The sequence below is a fragment of the Rosa chinensis genome, chromosome 6 (genome assembly GCF_002994745.2).
Source record: "Rosa chinensis cultivar Old Blush chromosome 6, RchiOBHm-V2, whole genome shotgun sequence".
NCBI classification, from domain to species: Eukaryota; Viridiplantae; Streptophyta; class Magnoliopsida; order Rosales; family Rosaceae; genus Rosa; species Rosa chinensis.
The window spans coordinates 1,368,240-1,389,701 of NC_037093.1; the positions used below are offsets into that span (position 1 = coordinate 1,368,240).

At 38.3% G+C, this 21,462-nt stretch overlaps 1 protein-coding gene across 2 annotated transcripts; it reads left to right on the top strand.

Moving 5' to 3' along the window:
- The first annotated feature begins 15,955 nt into the window (after positions 1-15,955).
- On the top strand, positions 15,956-21,234 carry LOC112172028 (probable alkaline/neutral invertase B). 2 transcript variants are annotated; one of them, XM_040508702.1, is made up of 5 exons: positions 15,956-16,529; positions 17,200-17,702; positions 18,546-18,977; positions 19,364-19,922; positions 20,763-21,234. In XM_040508702.1, exons 2-5 carry the CDS (start codon positions 17,268-17,270, stop codon positions 21,056-21,058), a joined length of 1,722 nt encoding a protein of 573 aa, XP_040364636.1. In that variant the 5' UTR covers positions 15,956-16,529; positions 17,200-17,267; the 3' UTR covers positions 21,059-21,234. The 2 variants fall into 2 exon arrangements, with proteins under 2 accessions (XP_040364636.1, XP_024164952.1); XM_024309184.2 differs by lacking the exon at positions 15,956-16,529 and adding an exon at positions 16,537-16,682.
- The last annotated feature ends 228 nt before the right edge of the window (positions 21,235-21,462 follow it).

Genomic DNA, 21,462 nt, shown 5'->3' on the forward strand with positions numbered 1-21,462 from the left:
TCTATATGAGTATGATAACTGGGGTTTTTCTTTGAATGATTTGCCCAAAAAAAAAATTGAAAAGAACAATAAATTAATACACAACAGAGAGGGGATTCAAATCTAAGCTAGGGATAATGTAAGAAAAAGAAATGCAGCAGGTCAACTGAACTAACCATATTCCTCAGTGAAAGACTTACAATTTATATCATATATTTGTTAAATACCCTTAAAAAAAAAATTAAGCCCGACGAGACAATGAGCCTGAGACGGTCACCTCACGAGCCTCATGTAAGATTCAGGTCTGCAAAAAGAGGAAAAGAAAAGATGTGTGCAAATAATTAATGAACATCCAAAAATTACTTTATCAGTTCATTACTACAAAAAAACCTACTTTATTATTTCACCCAAACAAACCAATATCTGAATGCAAATAAGTTTCACAAGATATATATGTCCATAATTTGGTATTGGATAGATTCAAAAAAGATAAATGCATGCCTACAAATCATAGGTTTTACACGACCTTTTGAATCCAAAAGCATCTCATGTTTCTTATTAGTCACATTCATACATGATAATGGCCACAAGTCATAAGGTTTTTGCTTGACTGTCAGATTGAAAATCACCTTAAATTTCTTATTTTTGTGACTCGTGACCATCAACTTTATTATTTTAAATATATAAAGTATAGTTATATCCCAAATCTGGTAGGATGGAATTTCCAAACTTAATGAATCAAATAGTATATTGGAGGAGACTAAATAAACCTTGCTGTTGGAAAGTCAAATTTGGATGCTAGCATGAGGTTAGCTTTGGTCAGTTCCTCAAATGGAGCTGAAAAATAGGGGACGTCCAAGAGGTAGTGAAAACAAAGCTTATGCCGCAAGAAACAGTTCAAGCTCGGAGAAGATCTAGTCATCACCAAAAAGCGCCGAGCCTTGAGCAAACTTGTAATTGAGTAAAACAGCAAGGGAAAAAGGCCTTGAGCAAGCTTTAGATATATGTATAATTAGCAAAAGTTTGCTCATTCCCTTCGCTTCCTGGGCCCAAAACAGTGCTGTCTTTCCTAGCCAAATCAAGGATTTGGGGCTTCTTGCTACGCTACTTAATTATATTATATAAAAAAAAATCTTTTTTTTGTTTTAATAATATAGTAATATATATATATATATATATATATGAATAGAAAGATAGATCCATCCATCTATCCTATTTTTATAGAAATATCTAAACAATAATCAATTTCATTCAACGTTTGATTCAAAGAACAACGCCTAGCCCCCTCGCTCATGAAAGGGCTCTGCTGCAATGGATGGCAGAGGGTCTATGGTACCCACATCGCTGGAGTGATCCAGTAGCCGGGAAGGGGCCTAGAAGTGCCTACTACTACACTTTGCTCTACACATTTACAGAGCTAACCCCTGTCCACGGAGCTAAGGGGACTTCTATCCTTATTCCTTATACCCCCGGGCCTTACTTATTCAAAGGAGAGAGTAGAGCCTCGAGAAGCAATGTTGAGAGGAAGGGAAGTTACACTGCTCCTCTTCATTCTCTACAGGGTTCCAACCCTTTCTTTAACATAGGTGACAACGAGCGGGGCAAAGATAGAAGAGATCGAACATAGGAATAAGAAGCAAGCTTGCCCTCCGTTTTTTTTATAGAGGGGGATGGAGAAAGTGGACAAAACAGACTCGCATTCCTCATAGAACAAATAGGGGAAAGGAATCATATTGAAAACTTTCTTAACCTCGTAGAGCCGTGTATTGTAAGTGATCTGAACCCGCCCGGAGCGAGCCTCCCATAGAGGCAAGTGAAGTTGGTGAACCGTATGATGGCAACTATCTCCTGTGGTTCGTTGAGGACTCAACTGTTAGTTAGAACCCCCTTGGTTTCGGGGTGGACCCTTTCACTTATTTTATTATATACGCTTAGCGAAAAGAATGTTTTTGGATACACCTAGGACATGGATTCTATATGAATGAATGGATAGTGACAAGTGAAAACCCAAATCCAGATGAATGGAAGATGCATCTGGAACTTACTTGTTTTTCTAGATCAGTCGAGGTATTCATTGAAAAGTCTCAATGCTATCTTCGACGGTCTTGAGAGCGAGGGCCGCAATAGCGACCACTTTAAACTCTGAAGAGACACCCCATTTTTGATTCCAGTCGAGAAGACTAGTAAAAGGAAGGGTTAAATACTAGTTACTACCCTTTGGTTTAGGTCCAAAATCAATTCAGTCCTTGGACTTCCAATTTCATCAAAAACACCTCTGTACTTTCAATTTTAATCTAATAGGTCCAATTCGTTAATTTTTTGATCTAGGTTCCAGTTATAGTTGAGTTTTTTGTTTAAAAACTTTTTATTTGATAGATTTCTAATAGTGGGACCCACTCCTAAACTAACTCTGCATAGCACCTCAACACCACATCATAAAACATAAGCCCCATATGAGCCACGTCAGCAAGTTAACGGACTCAATTAATGGAAAACAGACCTATTAGATCAAAAATGAAAGTGCAGGGGTGTTTTTGATGAAATTAAAAATTCAAGGACTGAATTGATTTTGCACTCAAACAATAGGGTAGTAATCAGTATTTAGCCCTAAAAGGAAAGGATCAAGAATGTCATATATTTCAGGAGCTAGATCAGTTGTAGATGAACAAGTAAGAATTGCCTCAACAAAAATTGATGGAATTAGACCTAAAAAAGCCATTCAGGTTCGTTATCGATTAGGTATTAATGGGATCATAAAGATAAAAGAGTTAACTAAGTATCAGATCGAACAAATTGAACAAATGATAGGTCAAGATCATGTTGCTCATTGGGAATTGAAGAGGGGATTCTCATGAGCAGACATAGAACGATTAATTTATATTTCTTGTTATCGTGGAATTCGTCATCAAGATGGATTGCCCTTACGCGGGCAATGAACTCATACTAATGCAAGGACTTTTCGCAAGCTAATTCAGAAATGAAAGAAGTCTACCAAAAGCCCTTGGTACTTGTCTGATCAATCACACTGTTCAATAGTTCACTGAAATTTCTTTATTTTCTTTTTTATTTCACCGGTTACTAATCCAGTATACGTATAGTAGGCCTCCTTCGCCACTCCACTAGTGGCTCGGCTTGGTCTCACTTCCTTCGCCTGACTATCGTATCAGCTCGGCTTCATCCTATAAGCTACTGCTTCCGCCTCTCTAGGCTTCAGTATCGCTTATGACTGGTATATGGATCTCTCTGTGTAGTGGTCGGCCTTTTACAAGCTTCGCCAGAAGTGACTAGTAGCTTCCCGAATGCCTCTTTACTTTAGTATGGTCTAGTCTTTCCAATGCCTCCTTCCTTTACTTTAGAAGCATTACGATCTGCAGCTCAAATGGTTCCTTATGAAGTTGATTACACGTATTTTTACGCGCGTAATTATGTTCTAAAAACTAGAATTAAGCTAATCTCCAAAGTAATTATTATATAATTAATCTATTTTTATTTTTATTATAGAAAATAAGCGGAATTACAGAAATCGAGAAAAAAATTGTGCGAAATTATGCAAATCAGAGTTTTCGATAAATGGACAAGATGGACGATGAAGTCAAACAAGGTCAATCTCGAGGAGAACGCGGAACCGACTATACAAAATGTCGTGCGCATAATTAGATCTTAGTTTAATTAAGTTTTGCACTTAATTAAGATTTGGTTTCAATTAAGAAACGTTGCTGCCATCACGTGGAATGCAAACAATAGCTAATGGGGTTATCACCTTTTGACACATGGCAGAGAGTTGAGTTGATTATTATGAAGACCAGCCAGAACTTGATCTTTCTCTCTCTGGGCGAATCGGAGCCACGCATTCTATCTCTCTCTCTCTCACGGTAGCCATATATATTTAATCACACCCCATTACTCTAACGTCAACCACAATTCCGCTGCACACCAAAAATCCTATCAGACCCTCTCTCTTACCAACCCCATTTCAGCCTTCCTTCTTCTCTCTAACACCGAAACCACCCCACCTCCAATTCTTCTCATCTTTTTCTTCCCTCACCAATTTCTTCTCCTCACCAAGATTCACACTTCCTCACTAAGATCCACTTTACCTCACTAAAATTTCATCTTCTCATCAATTCCACAAAGTTCAAAGGAGAAACCCAAGCATCAAGAACTTCATCACCATTAAATTTGGGTAAAAGTGGGGAGCTATAAATCAAGGCTAGCCATAATTGCTTTATAGCAATTTGTGGCTTGTTCTTGTTACTCTTAGTTCTCTTCACTTTGTTTCTCTTTAAATTATGTATATTGATGTTTGTTTAATGATGGGTAGTGAGTAGATTTGTTGTTGGGGGCTAGAGTTGTGTGCCCTAGTCCAAATCTTGTGTAAAAGATGTTTATTTTAATGTAATGATGTCATTTTCATATAATGGATACTTATATCTATTTTTGTTGGGTTAAAATGTATGTCTAGAAGCCTAGTCAACTCTAAGGTGTGTATTTTGAGCATGTCTAGGATGGAGTTAGAGACTTGACCCCCCTAATTCCTAAGCTAGAAACCTTCAATTTCGTATTCGAGGGGTTATAAGCATGGTGATTTACACCCGTTGGGTGAATGTGCGGGCGGGTCGCTTAGTAGTCTAATTCCTCAATCTTTAGGCCTCTTGATGTGAATTAGAGACCCTTGAACCGACTCTAATTCATGCCAAGTGAGTTCTTACGACTCTTGAACCGGAGTAGGAATACCATGAAAGGGAATTTCGGTCCTTGAGCCTTGAACCGCCTTGGATATGACTACCGCCAAAGTAGGAAATTTGCATCTACATTAGATTAGCTTCCGACACATGAGATTTGGGTGAAGGAACCTCCCTAGCACCCGACATTCTCATTATATTGTTCACACTTTTCTAGTTTAATTTCCTTGCATTTTTATTAATCGTTTTGCATTTTCTTACTTTTTATTAAATTCAAATCAACTCTCAAACATTAAATCCATCGAATCATTTGTGTATACCCACCTTGAGGCTACAAGTTAGTGGCTTTGAATAGGCTTGGTGTGAGCTAAGCCGAGCATCGCCAAGGCTTGGTGCCTGATTGTTTGTAGTTTTTATTTTTATTTTATATTTTTTGTATGCCTTCAAGTTGTCCTAGAGCCAATTATCTCGGTTAGGTCCAACACCTAATCCCCGAGGTACGATAAACTAAGGTCTAAATACTTCCCTTACTTGACAAGATTCGTACGCTTGCGAGAGTTTATGCATCAAGTCAGAAGTCTCTATCTGTCTTATTCTTATTGTGCGCCTTGTGAGCGTGAAGGAAATCGCTCGGATGTTCCCCTAACCCAACCTAGGAACTGACCGGAGGGAACTGCAGCATAGGGAATGTCTAGGTCTCGTCGCAAGGCTCATTTTGAGTTGTGATTCATAGGGCGGACAACTTTATCTGATCAAGGGCTGGGGCACAAGGGTCCTAGTACTATCCAGGTGTGAAGAACCCCGGAGGTTACTGCAATGAGCATAAATATCACTCACCGACCTAAACGACGAGCAAACACTCGAATGTGAAAGCAAGGGATAACCCAACAAATGGACGAGCCCAAGGAGGGGGGAGAGAGAGAGAGGCAAGAACCATACTTTCAGAGAAGTGGTGGTCCGAATCTTATCTGAACTACGCAAATAACTGACTAATGGCTAACGTACCACAATTGCGTGCTCGACTTGAATGACTAGAAGAATATATTTCTTCCTTTGAATGCGAGGTGCTTTTGTTTTGCAATAAATTTTGGAGCCTTATGTTTTAAAGAGTAGTAGTGTACCCGTGTAGTCTTTGTTTTGCTTATTTTGATGTATGTTCAATTCTGACATTGGTTGATTTCATTAATACAATGATTGTTTCACCCATAAAAAAAATAAAAAAATAAAAAAAAACTAGTAAAACAACCCGCTTAAATAAAACCCATTAAATGCATTAAAGAACAGAAAATGTGAGATTTAACGTATAGGTAAAATAAATTATATTTCTCTTGTATAGTTGAAACAAACACTTGCACTTACGGTTTGTACAATGTAGATTAAGCAAATACAATTTTTATCCACAGCATTTGTGCGGTGAATCTTGTTCACCCCAGACATGGATAGGGATAGCAATAGGATGGGTTAGGGATGGGGATCCCCATCCATCCTTGGGGTCATTCTCCACCCTCATCACCACCCCAATCTCCAATAAAATATATTAGGAATTCCCCATCCCCAATAAAAACGTAGCAGGGATTCCCTATCCTCATCCCTGTTGGGGATTATGCCACCAAACCCACCCCGAATCCCCAATAAGAATTTAACAGATAAAAAAATTACTATTTTTCATACTTTCCTTTCCAAAATAAATATTAGGAATTCCCCATCCCCAACAGGGGCAGATCCAGGAATGAAAACCTGGTGGGGTTAGAACTTCTTAACAAAAAATAAATAAATAAAATATTGGCGATAGAAATTGATTAATTGATTAACACCATGTCTACAAAGAACTCTTGCAAGTCACAACAGATCACAGACTTCATGTATAAGAGCACAAGCATGAATAAGAAAAAAAACAAAACAGAAGCATGAGTTAGAAGGAAAACACGTCCTTTATTGATTACCATACAAACAAAAAGACTCAATTTTGTTCCTTTGGTCTAAAGCTACTACAAAAGATTCAGTTTTTATTGATCACTATACAAACAAAAACACACATTTATAATCAAACACAAGATGTAGAAGCAAAGCTGCTTTGTACCTCCACTAGCGTGATAAAACACTTGTCATTACTAGCTCTTTAATTGACAAACATGCTAAAACTAGTTCTATAACATCACCTGGCAAGTTGCTAATTCTATCCAACTCCATTCTCAGTTGAGAATTGGACTTGTATCTTTTTCTTTGCTCCATACCAAATTGCCAATCACTTCCTTTTATTCAGAAATAGGATGATATATATTATTAGGTAAGGGCCGCTACAAATGCAGCAGAATATAATTTTATGTCAGAGTTGATATAATTGACTGGTGTTATACTTTTAACAAATTAAGCTTCCTTTGTCAAAACAAAATTACTTTTAACAAAGCTTCAAGCTTGGTTTTGATATCAGCATAGAGCAAATTTCCTGCATACCATTAACTTCCAGAAATTGAAGAAATACAGAAAAACAAAATTGGGTCATAAACATGAATGCAACAACCCAGAGCTTTAATCAAGAATTAAATCAAAGCTTGAGTGAAATAGAGAAGAATAAGCTTTAAGGACCGATCAGAGGAGAGTGGGCTCTTGGATAGTATGACGGAGTGTCGGAGAAGAGTGAAGTCGTGGAGAGACCGAATCTGCTGCATTCCTGCACCTACTAATATATGAGAGTGGAGTCATGGAGAGTATGACGAAGTAGCCAAAGGGAGTAAAGACCAATCTCCAGTTATGGGTGGGGCTTCAACAACAAAATGAAGTAGTTTCATTTATATTATATGTAGGTAAATTTTTTTTCCCAAAATTCTCGGTAGGGCTTGAGCCCTACCCATCCTTGCTTTGGATTTGCCCCTGATCCCCAATAAAAAGTAGCAGGGATTCCCTATCCCTATCCCCATTAGGGATTAAGCCTCCAAACCCACCCCAAATCTCCAATAAGAATTTAACAGATAAAAAAAAAACTATTTTCCATATTTTCTTTTCCAAAATCAAAATCCACAGCAAACAAAACTAATGCATGAATAAATTTTTATTCAAAGAGTGCAATGCAACCAATATTGTAAGTAGTAAATGTTGTTTATATTTTTTGAAAGAAAAGAAAAGGGAACTTCCCTTTTTGGAATTTCATTAATATACATGCCAAGATGGTCATTATATGCATATTTTTTACTACCTTCTATAGACAGATCAAGAAGTTGTGGTAGAGACCACTGTGGTACATATGGATAGATTAACTATATTCGAATTAAGCTCTCATTTATTTCTAGACAGCATTATAACCTATAAAACATAAAAATAGTACATAGACTCACCACAGACGTAAAGAACATAAGTGTGATAGGCTTGGCCAATCCTCTCAGATCTCAACTGAAAAATTCTAAAAAACCAAAGCTCATCAATTTGGTCCATAAGAGAGCGCAAGTCTAAAAGGCCCCTATATTTGTTATGGAACCCTAAGGCATAAATGATTTCTTCACCCAGGTTGAATTGGGCCCCAATTGATGGGCCTTGAAAGTGATCTGGAATGTAATACCCTGGAAATTTGTTATTAATTTCTTGAAATTTCCTGGAATTAATAAAGTGTTCGTTACTAAGATTTCGTGGTTTGAAGGTGGAGCGAAAGGGTTTTGGACAAATAATTAGTCGAAACATTTTATTTTCGAGGAGTCAAAGGGTTGATTTTTTATTCATTGAGTTTCAACCGAAAACTTTCTTCACAAAAGTGGTAGAGCGCTCGATATGAGTTCGTGGATATATGGAACATGAAAATCAGAGTTCGTATGAAAAAGTTATGGCCATGGGTAAAAGTTTTCATTTTAGTTAAATAGAAAAATTTGGAAAAAAATCAGAAAACCCTAACTTTCCTTTTTCGGAAAGCCGGATCCGACTCTCTCTCTCTCTCTACCACCCTTAGACCTGTTTTCTTCTTTCGGCCATATCTTCGTCGTTCGGCCACCAATCTGGCCTCCACAGGTCCCATTCGAACCACCTCTTCATCCTCTTCAAGTTTGTGGTGGTGGTACATGGCGAATCGCCGCCTAGACAATGCAGCAAAGGCGGCGGCACATTTTTTGTCCACTGTGATATCTTCGGCCACCTCTGGCCGTGCCACAGGTCATTTCTTGAAGCCTAGGAGACGCTGATCATCCTCTCCAAGTGGCTTGAACCAATTCGCAGCGAGAGGGAAGAATCGATCAAAAATCCAATTTCGGGTTTTTCCCGATTTCTTGATTTTTCGAGGTAATTTCAGGCAAATCCCTTCATTTCTGGGCTTCAGCGTAGTTGTGAAAGTTGTTGTGAAAATTTTGGCATAGGTATCATGACCCAATTCGGGGGTTGCTGGCGGCGCATAGCGACGCGTCTGGCCAGTTTTTGGGTGTCTGTTTCCATGGTTGTCATCTACTCATCAATACGAGTATGTTGATATATTATGCGGTCATGTTGTGATCATTTGAAGCATGCTAGATTTTCTGTAATTTCGATTATCTCGGTTTTCGATCTATGAGGATTCGATCGTTGGATCAACTTGCCGTTTTGACATATTGATCCTAGAGGTGTTCCGAAGACCTTGGGAGGTCTCAGAGAGAGTTTTGTCTCGATTAACGAAATCTTTGGTTTTTGGTTCAAGTGATCGGTTTGAACCGTAACCGTTTTGTTTTAATCATGTTGAGACCTTATTTTACTAAGGTGCTTGACTGAGAGGGTTCTGTACTTCATCTCTGCTGTGAGAGAAGATGCAGCTGGATTTTAGAGGTGAGTAATCTCACATGGTTCATTTATGGATGGAATTCACTTTTTATTTTGGATTATTCACTAAATTGTGAAATTGTTTTTGGGAAATAAATATTTGTTTTAAATTATATGAACTTAATCGTCTATGGTTCATAGGTAAGTTAAAATGAGATTTTAATTATATAAAATGATTTTCTTGAGTTTTGCAGTTGTATGCTATAGTTGGTATTAATGGCATTCCTGAGTGAATGACTACATATATATATATATATATATATATTTACGTGAAATATATATGTCTTGGTGGATTTGTTGTGATGCAAGCAATATTTGTGAGTGAGTTCATATTATTGTTTTGTGGGATGACTTTTCGGGAAACAATATGTTGTGGGAAATGGTATTTTCTATTGTTTTGAAATGTGTTTGAAGATTGGGAGTCACAGGTTATGATTTCTTCTTTTTGAAGATTTGAGTAACATTTTGGGTCCAGTGCGACTCTTTTAAATGTTTTGATCTAAAGGTCAGGTTGGCCTAAGAATCCGGGGTTGCAGGTTGTAACCTTGGTACAAGAATATCGGGATATCAAGCCTTTGGCCAGGTGATTGGTTACGATTCAATTAGAGCTCTAGTCTGTCTACAACGTACTGTCATGGGGCATAACTTTGTGTTATGGCACTTGTGAGTATATGCTTTTAAAAGAGAGTTTCAGGTGTATACTTTCTTTATCGTCCAGGTTGGATTGGAGTTTCATATTGAATTGTTAGCTAGGTTAACGATTTATATAATTTTGTCACTGAGTTGACTTTTATTGTCTAGGTTGGACATGAGTTTCATATTGATTTGTTAGGTTAACATTTTATATGTTTGTCTCGGTATGACTTGCATGTATTGTTTCTTTTGGGAAGAGAATATTGGGTTTTTAAGGAATCTTGGTGTGAGTTATTTTCTTCAAGTTGAAAGGTTTTCCTCTTTATTCGTGTGAGTTGTGTGGTTTTGTATTTGAGTTTACTCATACAAGCTTTCAAAAGCTTACCAAGTTTGTTGTGTGGCAACCCGGTGTACTATTTAATGGTATTGGGGTTAATCATAAAGGTCAGGGTAATTGCGGGTGAAGCTGAGTTCTAGTAGCAGTGGTACGGGTAGGAAGCTATTTTTGTGGCTTTACTATTGTTAAGACTTTCGCTGTATAGTGAGCTTTGAGGAGCATTTACTTATTATTTTGTTATGCAACTTAATTAGTAAACTTGTGTAATGTAATATATGACTCTAGTGATTGAGTCTGTATTGGCATGTGTGGACTCAGTTTATTTTGTTACTTGGTTTAAATGGAAAAAAAATATCTAAGCATTTGGTGAATTGTTGAGTTATTGCGAGTCGGATTTGAATTTCTTTTATTTGAAATTCAGGGGCGTGACATCTGGACACCCTGCTCTTAAGCATCAGTACCACCCTCTATCCTCATTTCATTCATCAGTCGTGCCTCGACCTCTTGGTCTGCTCATCTGTTGCCATCGTAAGCTCCAGATTGCACGCCGCGCATATTGTTGCATCCATCCTCCCACTGCTAACCTCTAAGTCCAAGCAGAATCAGAAATCAGAGCCATCAGAGCAGCCTTGACATCACTTTCGATCGTTGCCTTCATACTTCGCCTAAGCTGACCAATGGTAGATTCAATTGCCGGAAAAACTTACGCCGACTTGGATTCCATAGATCCTGAAGCTCCCCAGCACGCCTAGGATGACCTTCATGCCATCAGAAACAACCAAAAATCTCCTCTAATAACTAGCATGAAAGGCCGGTAATGGTGAAACCCTTATTCACTTCAGGTTCATGTGAGACAATTGAGGGGAAATCCGAGAATAAGGGCGACTCCAGTTAAAAATGTGTGGAACAAAAATGACATTGGCTTGCTATGAGAGGGCAGCGAAAGGTAGAGATGGATGATCTACTCAGCAATAGAGGCGGACGCCATTGATAGATCTCCAAACCAAGGTGGCTAGGGTTTACAAGGGGTTGGAGCTCTCGCAGCGAGATCGAGAAAATTTTCATTTATATCTTGGTTGCTTTCTTCTATCTCTAAATGTATGTTTACACACACACACACACACACACACTTGAATCAAGGAAATAACTTTATAGATAGAAACTCAAATAGAGTTGAATACAAGCATATTGTAACACCTCCATATAACATTTGTGGAGTGTTATCAAATTACTAGAAATCTGTGTTAGCCTAAGGCCAGAGTAGTCATTACATACCCTTTTGCTGCCATCTACAGACAGAACAAGAAAATGTGGTAGTACCCATAGTGGTACATAGACATAGGTCTACTCATTAGACATGTCATGCTCCGCCATTATAGAATAGCTTGAATCCTCCTTCAGTACTACTCCAGAAGATTCGCAAGTACGACCAATTTCAAACATAGCCGTAGTTTGATGGATTAAGCCACCATGATCCCAAATACGAAACCCTAGAGAACTAGAGCCCACAATTTTGGTCCACAAATGGGCCCAAATCCAAGCAACATTCTTAAAAACTTTAAACACCTTATAGGGCCTTAGAATTGGTTTGAGCCTTCGAATTGTTTTGGGCACCCAATTAGGTCTCATAATTGGTTTGGGCCTCCCAACTGATCTGGTCACCACCAATACAGCCGGCATCGACTGCTTTCCGGCAGCTTCCACGCCCACTTCCGCCAACGTTTCTGCCACCATCTGCTCGTCATCAATCCTAATCAGACTCATTGCCACTGTGTGGTGGAGAACACTACAGCTCCGCTCCAAAGCTTGCTCTACACTCCCGCATCCTTCATGTTGGTAGATCCATCCCTGATCCACTTCACGCCCTACCCCAGACCACTAGACCTGATCAAACCCAGAAACGATCCCAAGCAGTTCCATATCACAGTTCTGTAACACGCCTCTGCTGCCATCTTTGCCCACACAACTCTGGCCAAACCCCATGCTAGGACCATGGAGATTTCGAAAAAAATTCGTGAGTAATAGGAGGTTTAAGTCTTCCCCTCTGTGGTCGAATCCAGAAGCCAAGAAACCAAAAATTTTCCGATCTCTGATCCCAACCAGATCTATCCCGCGGTCCTCATCGTCGCTCCCTTGAGGAATTAGAGTGCAATGCTTTTGATGAGTGATCGCCGGAAAAGGACAATGCTGGAGGGTGGGTGTAAAACCGCATAGATTGGAGAATAAGTCTCCACTTAGGGTGGAGATCGGAGTCGATCACCAGATTAGAACACCATTGCCCTGGTGTCTAGGTTTTGGAGAGAGCATCTTTTTTTAGTTTTTTCTTCTTTATGAGATGGTTAATTTAGATTCTGAATATTAAATGTTTGTTTATATACTTATAGTAGTAAATGTATATGTTTGTGGTTTATAATCAAAGATATATATATATATATATATATATATATATATATATATATATAAGCCTTCTCTGCTAAGGATATCCTTACCTTAGCTTAAGGAATGGATTTCTATATTTTGGCCATTTTTTGATCACATATTCACATCTCAACCATTTAGTTTTTAGGTCCTAATGTATAGATTACTTATGCAAATTTTCAGTCAAATTGATGATTGTTAAGGCATTCAAAACTGCAATTTACAGTTATGAACACGAACGGCTCCGATTGGACAGATTCGGTTCGTTCATTGATTTAATCGAGTTCGATACCTTAATGATCATCAATTTAGTTGAAAATTTGTATAAGTGATCTATATATTAAGACCTAAAAACTGAAAGAATAGGATGTAAATATGTGATCAAAAAGTGGCCAAAATATAGAAATCCGTTCTTTAGCTAAGGTAAGGATATCCTTACCTGAGAAGGACTATATATATCCTATCCAGAACGGAGCTCCACTTTGAAATTAAGGTGTGAAATTCGAGTTTTGGGTCACTTTTCGATCGCACATCCACATCTCGACCGTTCAGTTTTTAGGTACTAGTGTATTGATCATATCTGCAAATTTTCAGCCAAAATGATGATCGTTAAGGAATTGATAACTACCTTAAAGCTAGTACGGTTCAGGTTGACAGATTGAGTCCGTCCATTGGTTTAAGCGAGTTAGATACCTTAACGATCATCAATTTGGCTGAAAATTTGCAGAGATGATCTATACACTAGTACCTAAAAACTGAACGGTCGAGATGTAGATATGCGACCAAAAGTGATCAAAAACTCAAACTTCACACGTTCATTTTAAAGCGGAGCTCCGCTCTGGATAATATATATATATATATATATATATATATATATATCGGGGCGGATTTGGGATGAGATCCCTTCCCACCCCATCCCTAAAGCGGGGATTGAGGATCTTTTTCTTTTAGGTTAAAGAAAACATCTTTCTTTATTACGAACTATAAATGAGTGAGATGAAAGAATTGAGAGTTTATCTTAAAAGAAGCAACAAATGATAACCATGATATACAATAGTGAAGTACATTATCAAAGAAATTTGGCCTTTGAGGACTATAATGACCATATTGTCTGTAAAAAGGGGGGTTTTAGCTCATATTTGTTCGAATCACGAAGTTTACTGATCAATCAAATTTACGATTCTTTAATCATAGAAGTTCTATTTGAGAGGAAGAACCCCAAAATCTCCCATGGTCGTAAGGTCATGACAATTGTCAATGTCTTTTTCATACTCATGGTTACCTCCTGTGCAACCGTGTATCACTCCTTCCATAATCTTCTTTTGGCCATCATCAATTCATCACTATCTAGGCCTCATCATTTAGCCCTTCGACCCTAAGCCCGCCCGGCCCGACCCGACCCTTACATTAGGGCGGGCCGGCCCTACCCTTTCTCAAATAGGGTAGGGTAAGAGTCATGCAAATGAAGCCCGGCCCTACCCTACGGCCTAGCCCTAAAAGCCCTAACCGGCCCAACCCTAAAATTTATATATTATTTTTATTATTTTCTATTACATAGGCTTTGTTTTCTTTAACTATTATTTTCCTTGTTACACAACAATTAATATTGATAGATTTAGAGAGATAGTTAATTGAATATAACCACCTTAACTAAATTAATAAATATTATAAGTTAATTTCTATATATATATGTGTGTGTGTGTTAAATATGATCAGCAAAAAATAATTAGTCTTGTATTACCTTTATAATCATTGAGCCACATTTTGAGGAAGAAAAAAATAATGTTATTTTTTTTTTGGTTATACAAAATAAGGCCCTTTTCAGCCCTATTCGAAAGGCCAGCCCTTTCGGCCCTAGCAAATCGGGCGTATAAATGTTAGTATATTTAAGCCCCGGCCCGACCCTACCCGGCCCTAAATTTTGTTGACTTTGACTAGGCCCGGCCTGGTCCGACCCTAAGCCCTAAAATTTAGGGTAGGGCCGACCCTAGCCCGACCCATGATGAACCCTATCACCATCTTTGTTGTAGTTAATTTGCTGTCTTACTCGACAAGAAGAAAGATAAGTATCTCAAAGTGATAACATATAGGTTTAAATATCTGAGGATGAATGGTTTTGAAATATACCAAATTACCTCCAAGAATAACAGCATTCTTAAGGCACAACATTTAGAGGACCAAATTATATTTTTGGCACATGGTGAGTCTTCCTTCTCCCTCTGCGCTAGTAAATTCAAAGAGATGAAAGGGAATGACATTTATTTTGCCTCAAACGAAACCAAGGATGCAGAAAGTTTAAACAATTCTAAATCACACACACACACACACACACACACACACACACACACACATATATATATATATATATATCGATTGTGACATTAGTGTCTTCTACTTAGATAGTGAAAAAATAGTGTGATTAGACTTTATTTGCCCTCTGCGAAGATTGATGAACACTAGACTCGCAATATAAGCTTGAATCTTCAACTCTAAACTAAAACTTAAATATTAAATTAAAGTGAGTAATAAAGTCTTTGGGTTAGCTCAAGTGGTGATAGCGAGTGTGAAATTGGCTTAACATTGTGTAGACTCATGCACGTGACCTAGTTTGCATTGGGTTAGACTTGCACATGATGACCTGGTGTGCAACCCAACTAGCCTTTATAATGGGGCATGTGTGTTTGGTGGGGTGGTAAGATAATGATTTCTTATTTGAGAGGTCATGTGTTACAGCTTGAACGAATTTTTTAGTAATCGTTTATATTATTAAGAAAAAGAAAAATCAGTTACACATCTTATCGTCCTAAAATTTCAAGTTAGGCTGAATTATTATTTTCTTTGGCCTGATAAATTAGGCTGAAAATGCAATCTTCTTTCCAGTTGGTCCGCAAATTAGGCTGAATTTCAATTTAGGCTTATTAAATTTTGGATCCATCCTATGCAATTTTCTTCTGATAACCATTTTGATCCATCACATGTGAGGGTGCTTTTAGCCTTTCGTTGTCCATAAAGCCCCCACTTTTGGCTGAATGCTAAAAAGAGCAACAGAATCGTAAAACGCATCACCGTTTATGGATCTGCATAAACGGAATCATCCACTGTCTCCTCCATATCTGACCACAAAATATTTCAGAGCATAACAAAAGCATCTGCATTATTGTCAATTTAATTTGCCGCAGTGAAGGGTAGAGAGCCTCAGACCCAGTTGGCCTATTATTCTGTAATATTTACAGGGTCCAAGTCCCAAAGCCACCCAGACCCTACACCTCATTTTTACCTTCATGCCATGCAATCATGTGAAAAAACCTACCGGCTGGCTATAGTCACAGGGTCCTTGCCTGGTTGCCCATCACAGTCAATCAGACTCACCCACGTTGCACCAAAGTGTCAAACCCCTTACATCTTCCGTACAACTCAGAGGGTTGTCTCTTTCTCTCATATTAGATCAAACAAAGAGTCGGTCTTTCAGTGATGATGGGTAGGCTGGCAATGCCATTTTGAATTGTTAGGCACCTTCATCGACCTGAACCCATCTGCTGGTCCATTTACCGGCTTGGCCGGTCAATTAGTGGCCCCCACCACCGCCTCATGGTACCCAACAAAGATTCTATAACAACAATACACTTTGCATCAGCACTGAGCTCTGTTCCTCTGTTCTTGTTTCAGATTATTATATAACTCAAAAGGCTTCAACTTTGGAGACTCTTTGAGAGGTTAGTCCTGTTCTGTTCTTGAATTGTGGGTGGAATTCAATTCCATTTGGTAATGCATGCATTGTTTTTGTGGTGGATTTGGGTTAGCAGAGAATTCAGACATGATTGGATCTCAGATCACTTTTCTTCAGTAGTTGTTGGATTTGTCATCTGGTACTATATTTAGAGACCCAATTGCTGGAATTGAATGAATTGAGCGTTATATCTGTTTGGCTTTTCAGAAATCAGAAACCCAACTTTCATTTTGTCTTGTCAAAACTTTAGAGATTTAACATAGTTTTTATTGGTTTGCGGCATAGCTTTTATGTTGGAATCAAATGTATTGGTTATGATGTATAAATCATTGTAATTGGGAGATAAAAAGGTGGACTTTTCCTGTTTTATACAACAAACTCAGTTTGAATAGACAAGGAGAGAAACTATTTCTTATCCTCTTGATTGTGAATTACCATTCAATAGATTAACCCGTGTGAATACTTCTATCAGTTTACTTTAACGTTTACATTTCTTTACTTGTGCCGTTGGATCTCCTTGTATGTTTCATAAGAATCGAGTAGTTCAACTAAAAGCAGCCGATATGTTGTTAATGATCACCTAGGAGAGGTGGAAATAGATGATTACTGTTTTTTTGCTACAGATGTATGGTTCATTTATGGTGGTTGATTTGCAGGTGTTCAACACTGAACTAGCCATTTGGGTGAGTTACCAACTTACCATCCACTTCTAAAATCTACTGAAATGTCATCGCTGAATGGGGATGTGTCTCAGAATGGAAATACAAGAAATATGGATTCCCTATTTACTGTGGCAGAAATTGAGGAGGTTGATTTCTCAAAGCTATTAGACAGACCTAAACCTCTGAATATTGAGAGACAACGATCGTTTGATGAGAGGTCACTCAGTGAATTATCTGTGGGGTTTTCTCCACGTCTCTCAGCTCGACATCCGGAGAACTCTCTTAGGAACTATGACCCACATGAATATTTATTTTCCCCCTGTAGTAGAAGGTCAGTCATTAGTTGTACTCCTAGATCACAGGCTGGCTTTGAGCCACATCCGATGGTTGCTGAAGCTTGGGAGAATTTGAGGCGTTCATTGGTTTTTTTCCGCGGTCAGCCAGTTGGGACAATTGCTGCAACGGATACATCTGATGAAAAACTCAACTATGACCAGGTAGAGTCTTTGTTGGTCCGATCAGTGGTATCTTTCTAATCAGTAGCTCCCTTCATTCATTTTATTCTTAAGGCTTGAAACACTGATTCCTAATGTTTCAAAGAGTCTTTGTTGGTCCTATCAGTGGTATCTTTCTAATCAGTAGCTCCCTTCATTCATTTTATTCTTTAAGGCTTGGAACACTGAGTCTTAATGTTTCAAAGTCTTGTGTCGTAATCTTAATGCTTAAAACTTGACTGTTGCATATTTTTCATTTTCTGTTGTTCAATCTTGTGGTTATACTATTATGAAAGGGGTATGTTCAGATGGTTGCAAAAGATAGTTACCTTTGCAACCCCCACGAGGATGAAACCATAATGTTTCATGATGCATGCAAGTTAGAGTGGCAATACATCATAGAAATAAATTGGAAAGGCTTGATTTTACCCTGCTTATCAGTCTTCCAGTTGTCTTGTGGGAAAACACTTTAGTTTGTGATGACCACCATGTTATATCCATACATTTTAGGAGCATGCATGTGGAAACTTGGGGAAGATTGTTTTTAGTGCAAATAAGCCTTTGGCACCCGTTGAGGAATGACTGGTAAAATTGAGTGACAGTATTCTGCCCCATGTTCCTAGATTTATAATTAACCTGCTGATTCGACGTTCTAACACTATTTTTCAAAATTCTGCCCTTGATATTTTGTTGTTGTTGAAGAAAAGTAAGTGTGTGTGTGTGTAACTTATCCACTTACCTTTGTGCTTTCTTAACTAAGATTTACCAACTCTAGACAGATTCAGTTCCATGAAGTTGGCAAGCACTGATTTTCTACTTGTTTTTTCTTCTTATGAACCTCTGAAGGTGTTTGTGAGAGACTTTGTCCCCAGTGCATTGGCTTTTCTGATGAATGGTGAACCTGAAATTGTTAAAAACTTTATCTTGAAGACTCTCCGTCTGCAGTCATGGGAGAAAAAGATTGATAGATTCCAGCTAGGAGAAGGAGTAATGCCAGCTAGTTTCAAAGTACTCCATGATCCATTCAGGAACACTGAGACTTTAATGGCAGATTTTGGTGAGAGTGCTATAGGAAGAGTTGCTCCGGTTGATTCTGGATTTTGGTGGATCATATTGCTTCGCGCATACACAAAATCTACTGGAGACACATCATTGGCTGAACGGCCTGAATGCCAGAAGGGTATGCGGCTTATTCTAAGTTTATGTCTTTCGGAAGGGTTTGACACATTTCCAACCCTTCTTTGTGCCGACGGATGCTGCATGATTGATCGTAGAATGGTAAGTTCCGTAATAATGTTGTCCTATACTTTAGCATCTAATAAATGGTATTAAGCATGCTGTGGATGGATGATGTCATGATTGGTGACAGTCTTTCGAATATGAGAATGTGCAGGATTTGTTAGTTTTGAGCTTGTAACCTTTACCATTCTAACCCCCGGATTTTCCTGCCTGAATGATTGTAAATGACCGTTTGAATTAAGAAAGTACATTTGGAGTACAATTTCTTGTAATATGAGGCATAGTGGGGTTGCTCTTGTTGGAGATCTTCTTGATCGTGATCGGTCAATACTACAAGTTCTGAATATATGTAATTATTCATTTGGTCATGTGCTGCCTATCTTTCAATTCTTATACTGACTTCTGCATTGATTATTTGTTTCTAGGGTGTTTATGGATATCCCATTGAAATTCAGGCTCTTTTCTTCATGGCTTTAAGATGTGCTTTGCTTTTACTTAACAAAGATGATGAGGGGAAGGAGTTCATTGAGCGAATAGTAAAACGCCTTCATGCCTTGAGCTATCACATGAGAAGTTACTTTTGGCTTGACTTTAAGCAGTTAAATGATATATATCGATATAAAACTGAAGAATACTCACATACAGCCGTCAACAAGTTCAATGTGATACCAGATTCTCTTCCGGACTGGGTCTTTGATTTTATGCCAACACACGGTGGTTACTTTATTGGGAATGTGAGTCCTGCAAGAATGGATTTCCGCTGGTTTTGCTTGGGTAATTGTATAGCGATTCTTTCATCCTTGGCAACCCCTGAACAATCCATGGCAATCATGGATCTCATAGAGTCACGATGGGAGGAGTTGGCAGGAGAAATGCCATTAAAGGTTTGTTATCCAGCCATAGATAGTCATGAATGGAGGATTGAAACAGGAAGTGACCCAAAAAATACGAGATGGAGCTACCACAATGGAGGTTCTTGGCCAGGTATGTTGTCACTCTATAGTTCCCTCTGCACAAAATTATACCGTAACATCTGATGGTTTTTATGGAACCTGGAAATTAGGTCCATCAGCCAAGAGGGGAGGATGGGAGATGTTATTATTATATTTTAATTTTAAATTGAATGAGTGAAGGTAAACTCGGGTTTATAAATTACCAGTAACTAGGGGACCTAGAGAGAAATGTTTAGGTTCCAATAGAGCCATCACAATATTTTTTTTTTAATCTCATAGTTTAATGATTTTAATAGATTTGATTCTCAGAAAAAAAAAAAAAAAGAAAGAAAGAAAGATTTGATTCAACTTCTTGGTCAACTGTCCCTATTGTTTGGTAATATGGTAGTGTAGTTTCTTTTTACCAATGATTTACTGTTTGAAACATTATGAAGACAACGCCAATGTTATCTTAGTCCCTATTGTTTGGTAATATGATAGTGTAGTTTCTTTTTACCAATGATTTACTGTTTGAAACATTATGAAGACGACGTCAATGTTATCTTAGCCAGTGATCTGAAGTCTGAAATAATTTGAAATGGAATAGCAAGAATATAGGAGTTTTCTAGGACAGAGTAACAGATGCAAATGAGTTGAAGATTCCATAACTATTGCACTCCCTATTTTCAAGTGGAAAAGTTAACATCTTTCTCAACATAATCAATAGGGTTAATGAATTAAAGTGGAATCTTTTGTCTTGGCCTAAAACTTGATTACTCCATATTACATACCTGCTTAGATTTCTCATCAGGATACTTGGATAATGCGGCATGGTGAGATACCTACTACCCTTTACTTTCTGCTGAGTACATGTTGTCATTGTGGTGTACAGTTCTGCTATGGCTTCTCACTGCTGCATGCATCAAGACTGGACGGCCCCAGATTGCAAGACGAGCTATTGAACTTGCCGAGAGCAGGTTGCAGAAAGACAACTGGCCCGAATACTATGATGGAAAATGTGGTCGTTATGTTGGGAAGCAGGCTCGCAAATTCCAGACTTGGTCCATTGCAGGTTACTTGGTGGCCAAGATGATGTTGGAAGACCCATCCCATTTGGGAATGATAGCGCTCGAGGAAGACAAACAGATGAAGCCTGCAATGAGGAGATCAAATTCATGGACTTGCTAATTTCTATTAATTTCTATTGATCAACCTACGACCACTCTGCACTAAAGGGTTGGTTTCAGGATTGTGGGGAACCAATGACTATGAACTACTAGCTTCTTGCAATTAAATAAAACAACTGTTTGCTTGTAATATCATATTTTCATAGTACTGAACTTTTTACCCTTCTTCTTTCTCTATCTGTGTTGTTTGTGATGGATAAGCGTATGATGTCATATTAGCCAAATTGGTAGCTTTTTAGGCTAAAAGGTAGTGTCGTTAATTCGGAGGGAGAGAAAACATAGCTTGCTTAACCTTTTGGGGTGTCATATTGCGGCATGGCTAAAAGCTGTGACAAAGTAACACTCTGGAAATTAACCTTTGCAGAGAGTGCTAATACCGGTAGGTACCTGTTTCTTCGCACTCTA

Coding starts and splice junctions, on each gene's coding strand:
- LOC112172028 (XM_040508702.1), top strand. CDS start 17,268: ATGTCATCGCTGAATGGGGATGTGTCTCAGAATGGAAATACAAGAAAT. Junction 17,703..18,545: donor AAAAACTCAACTATGACCAG/GTAGAGTCTTTG, acceptor GAACCTCTGAAG/GTGTTTGTGAGAGACTTTGT. Junction 18,978..19,363: donor GCATGATTGATCGTAGAATG/GTAAGTTCCGTA, acceptor ATTTGTTTCTAG/GGTGTTTATGGATATCCCAT.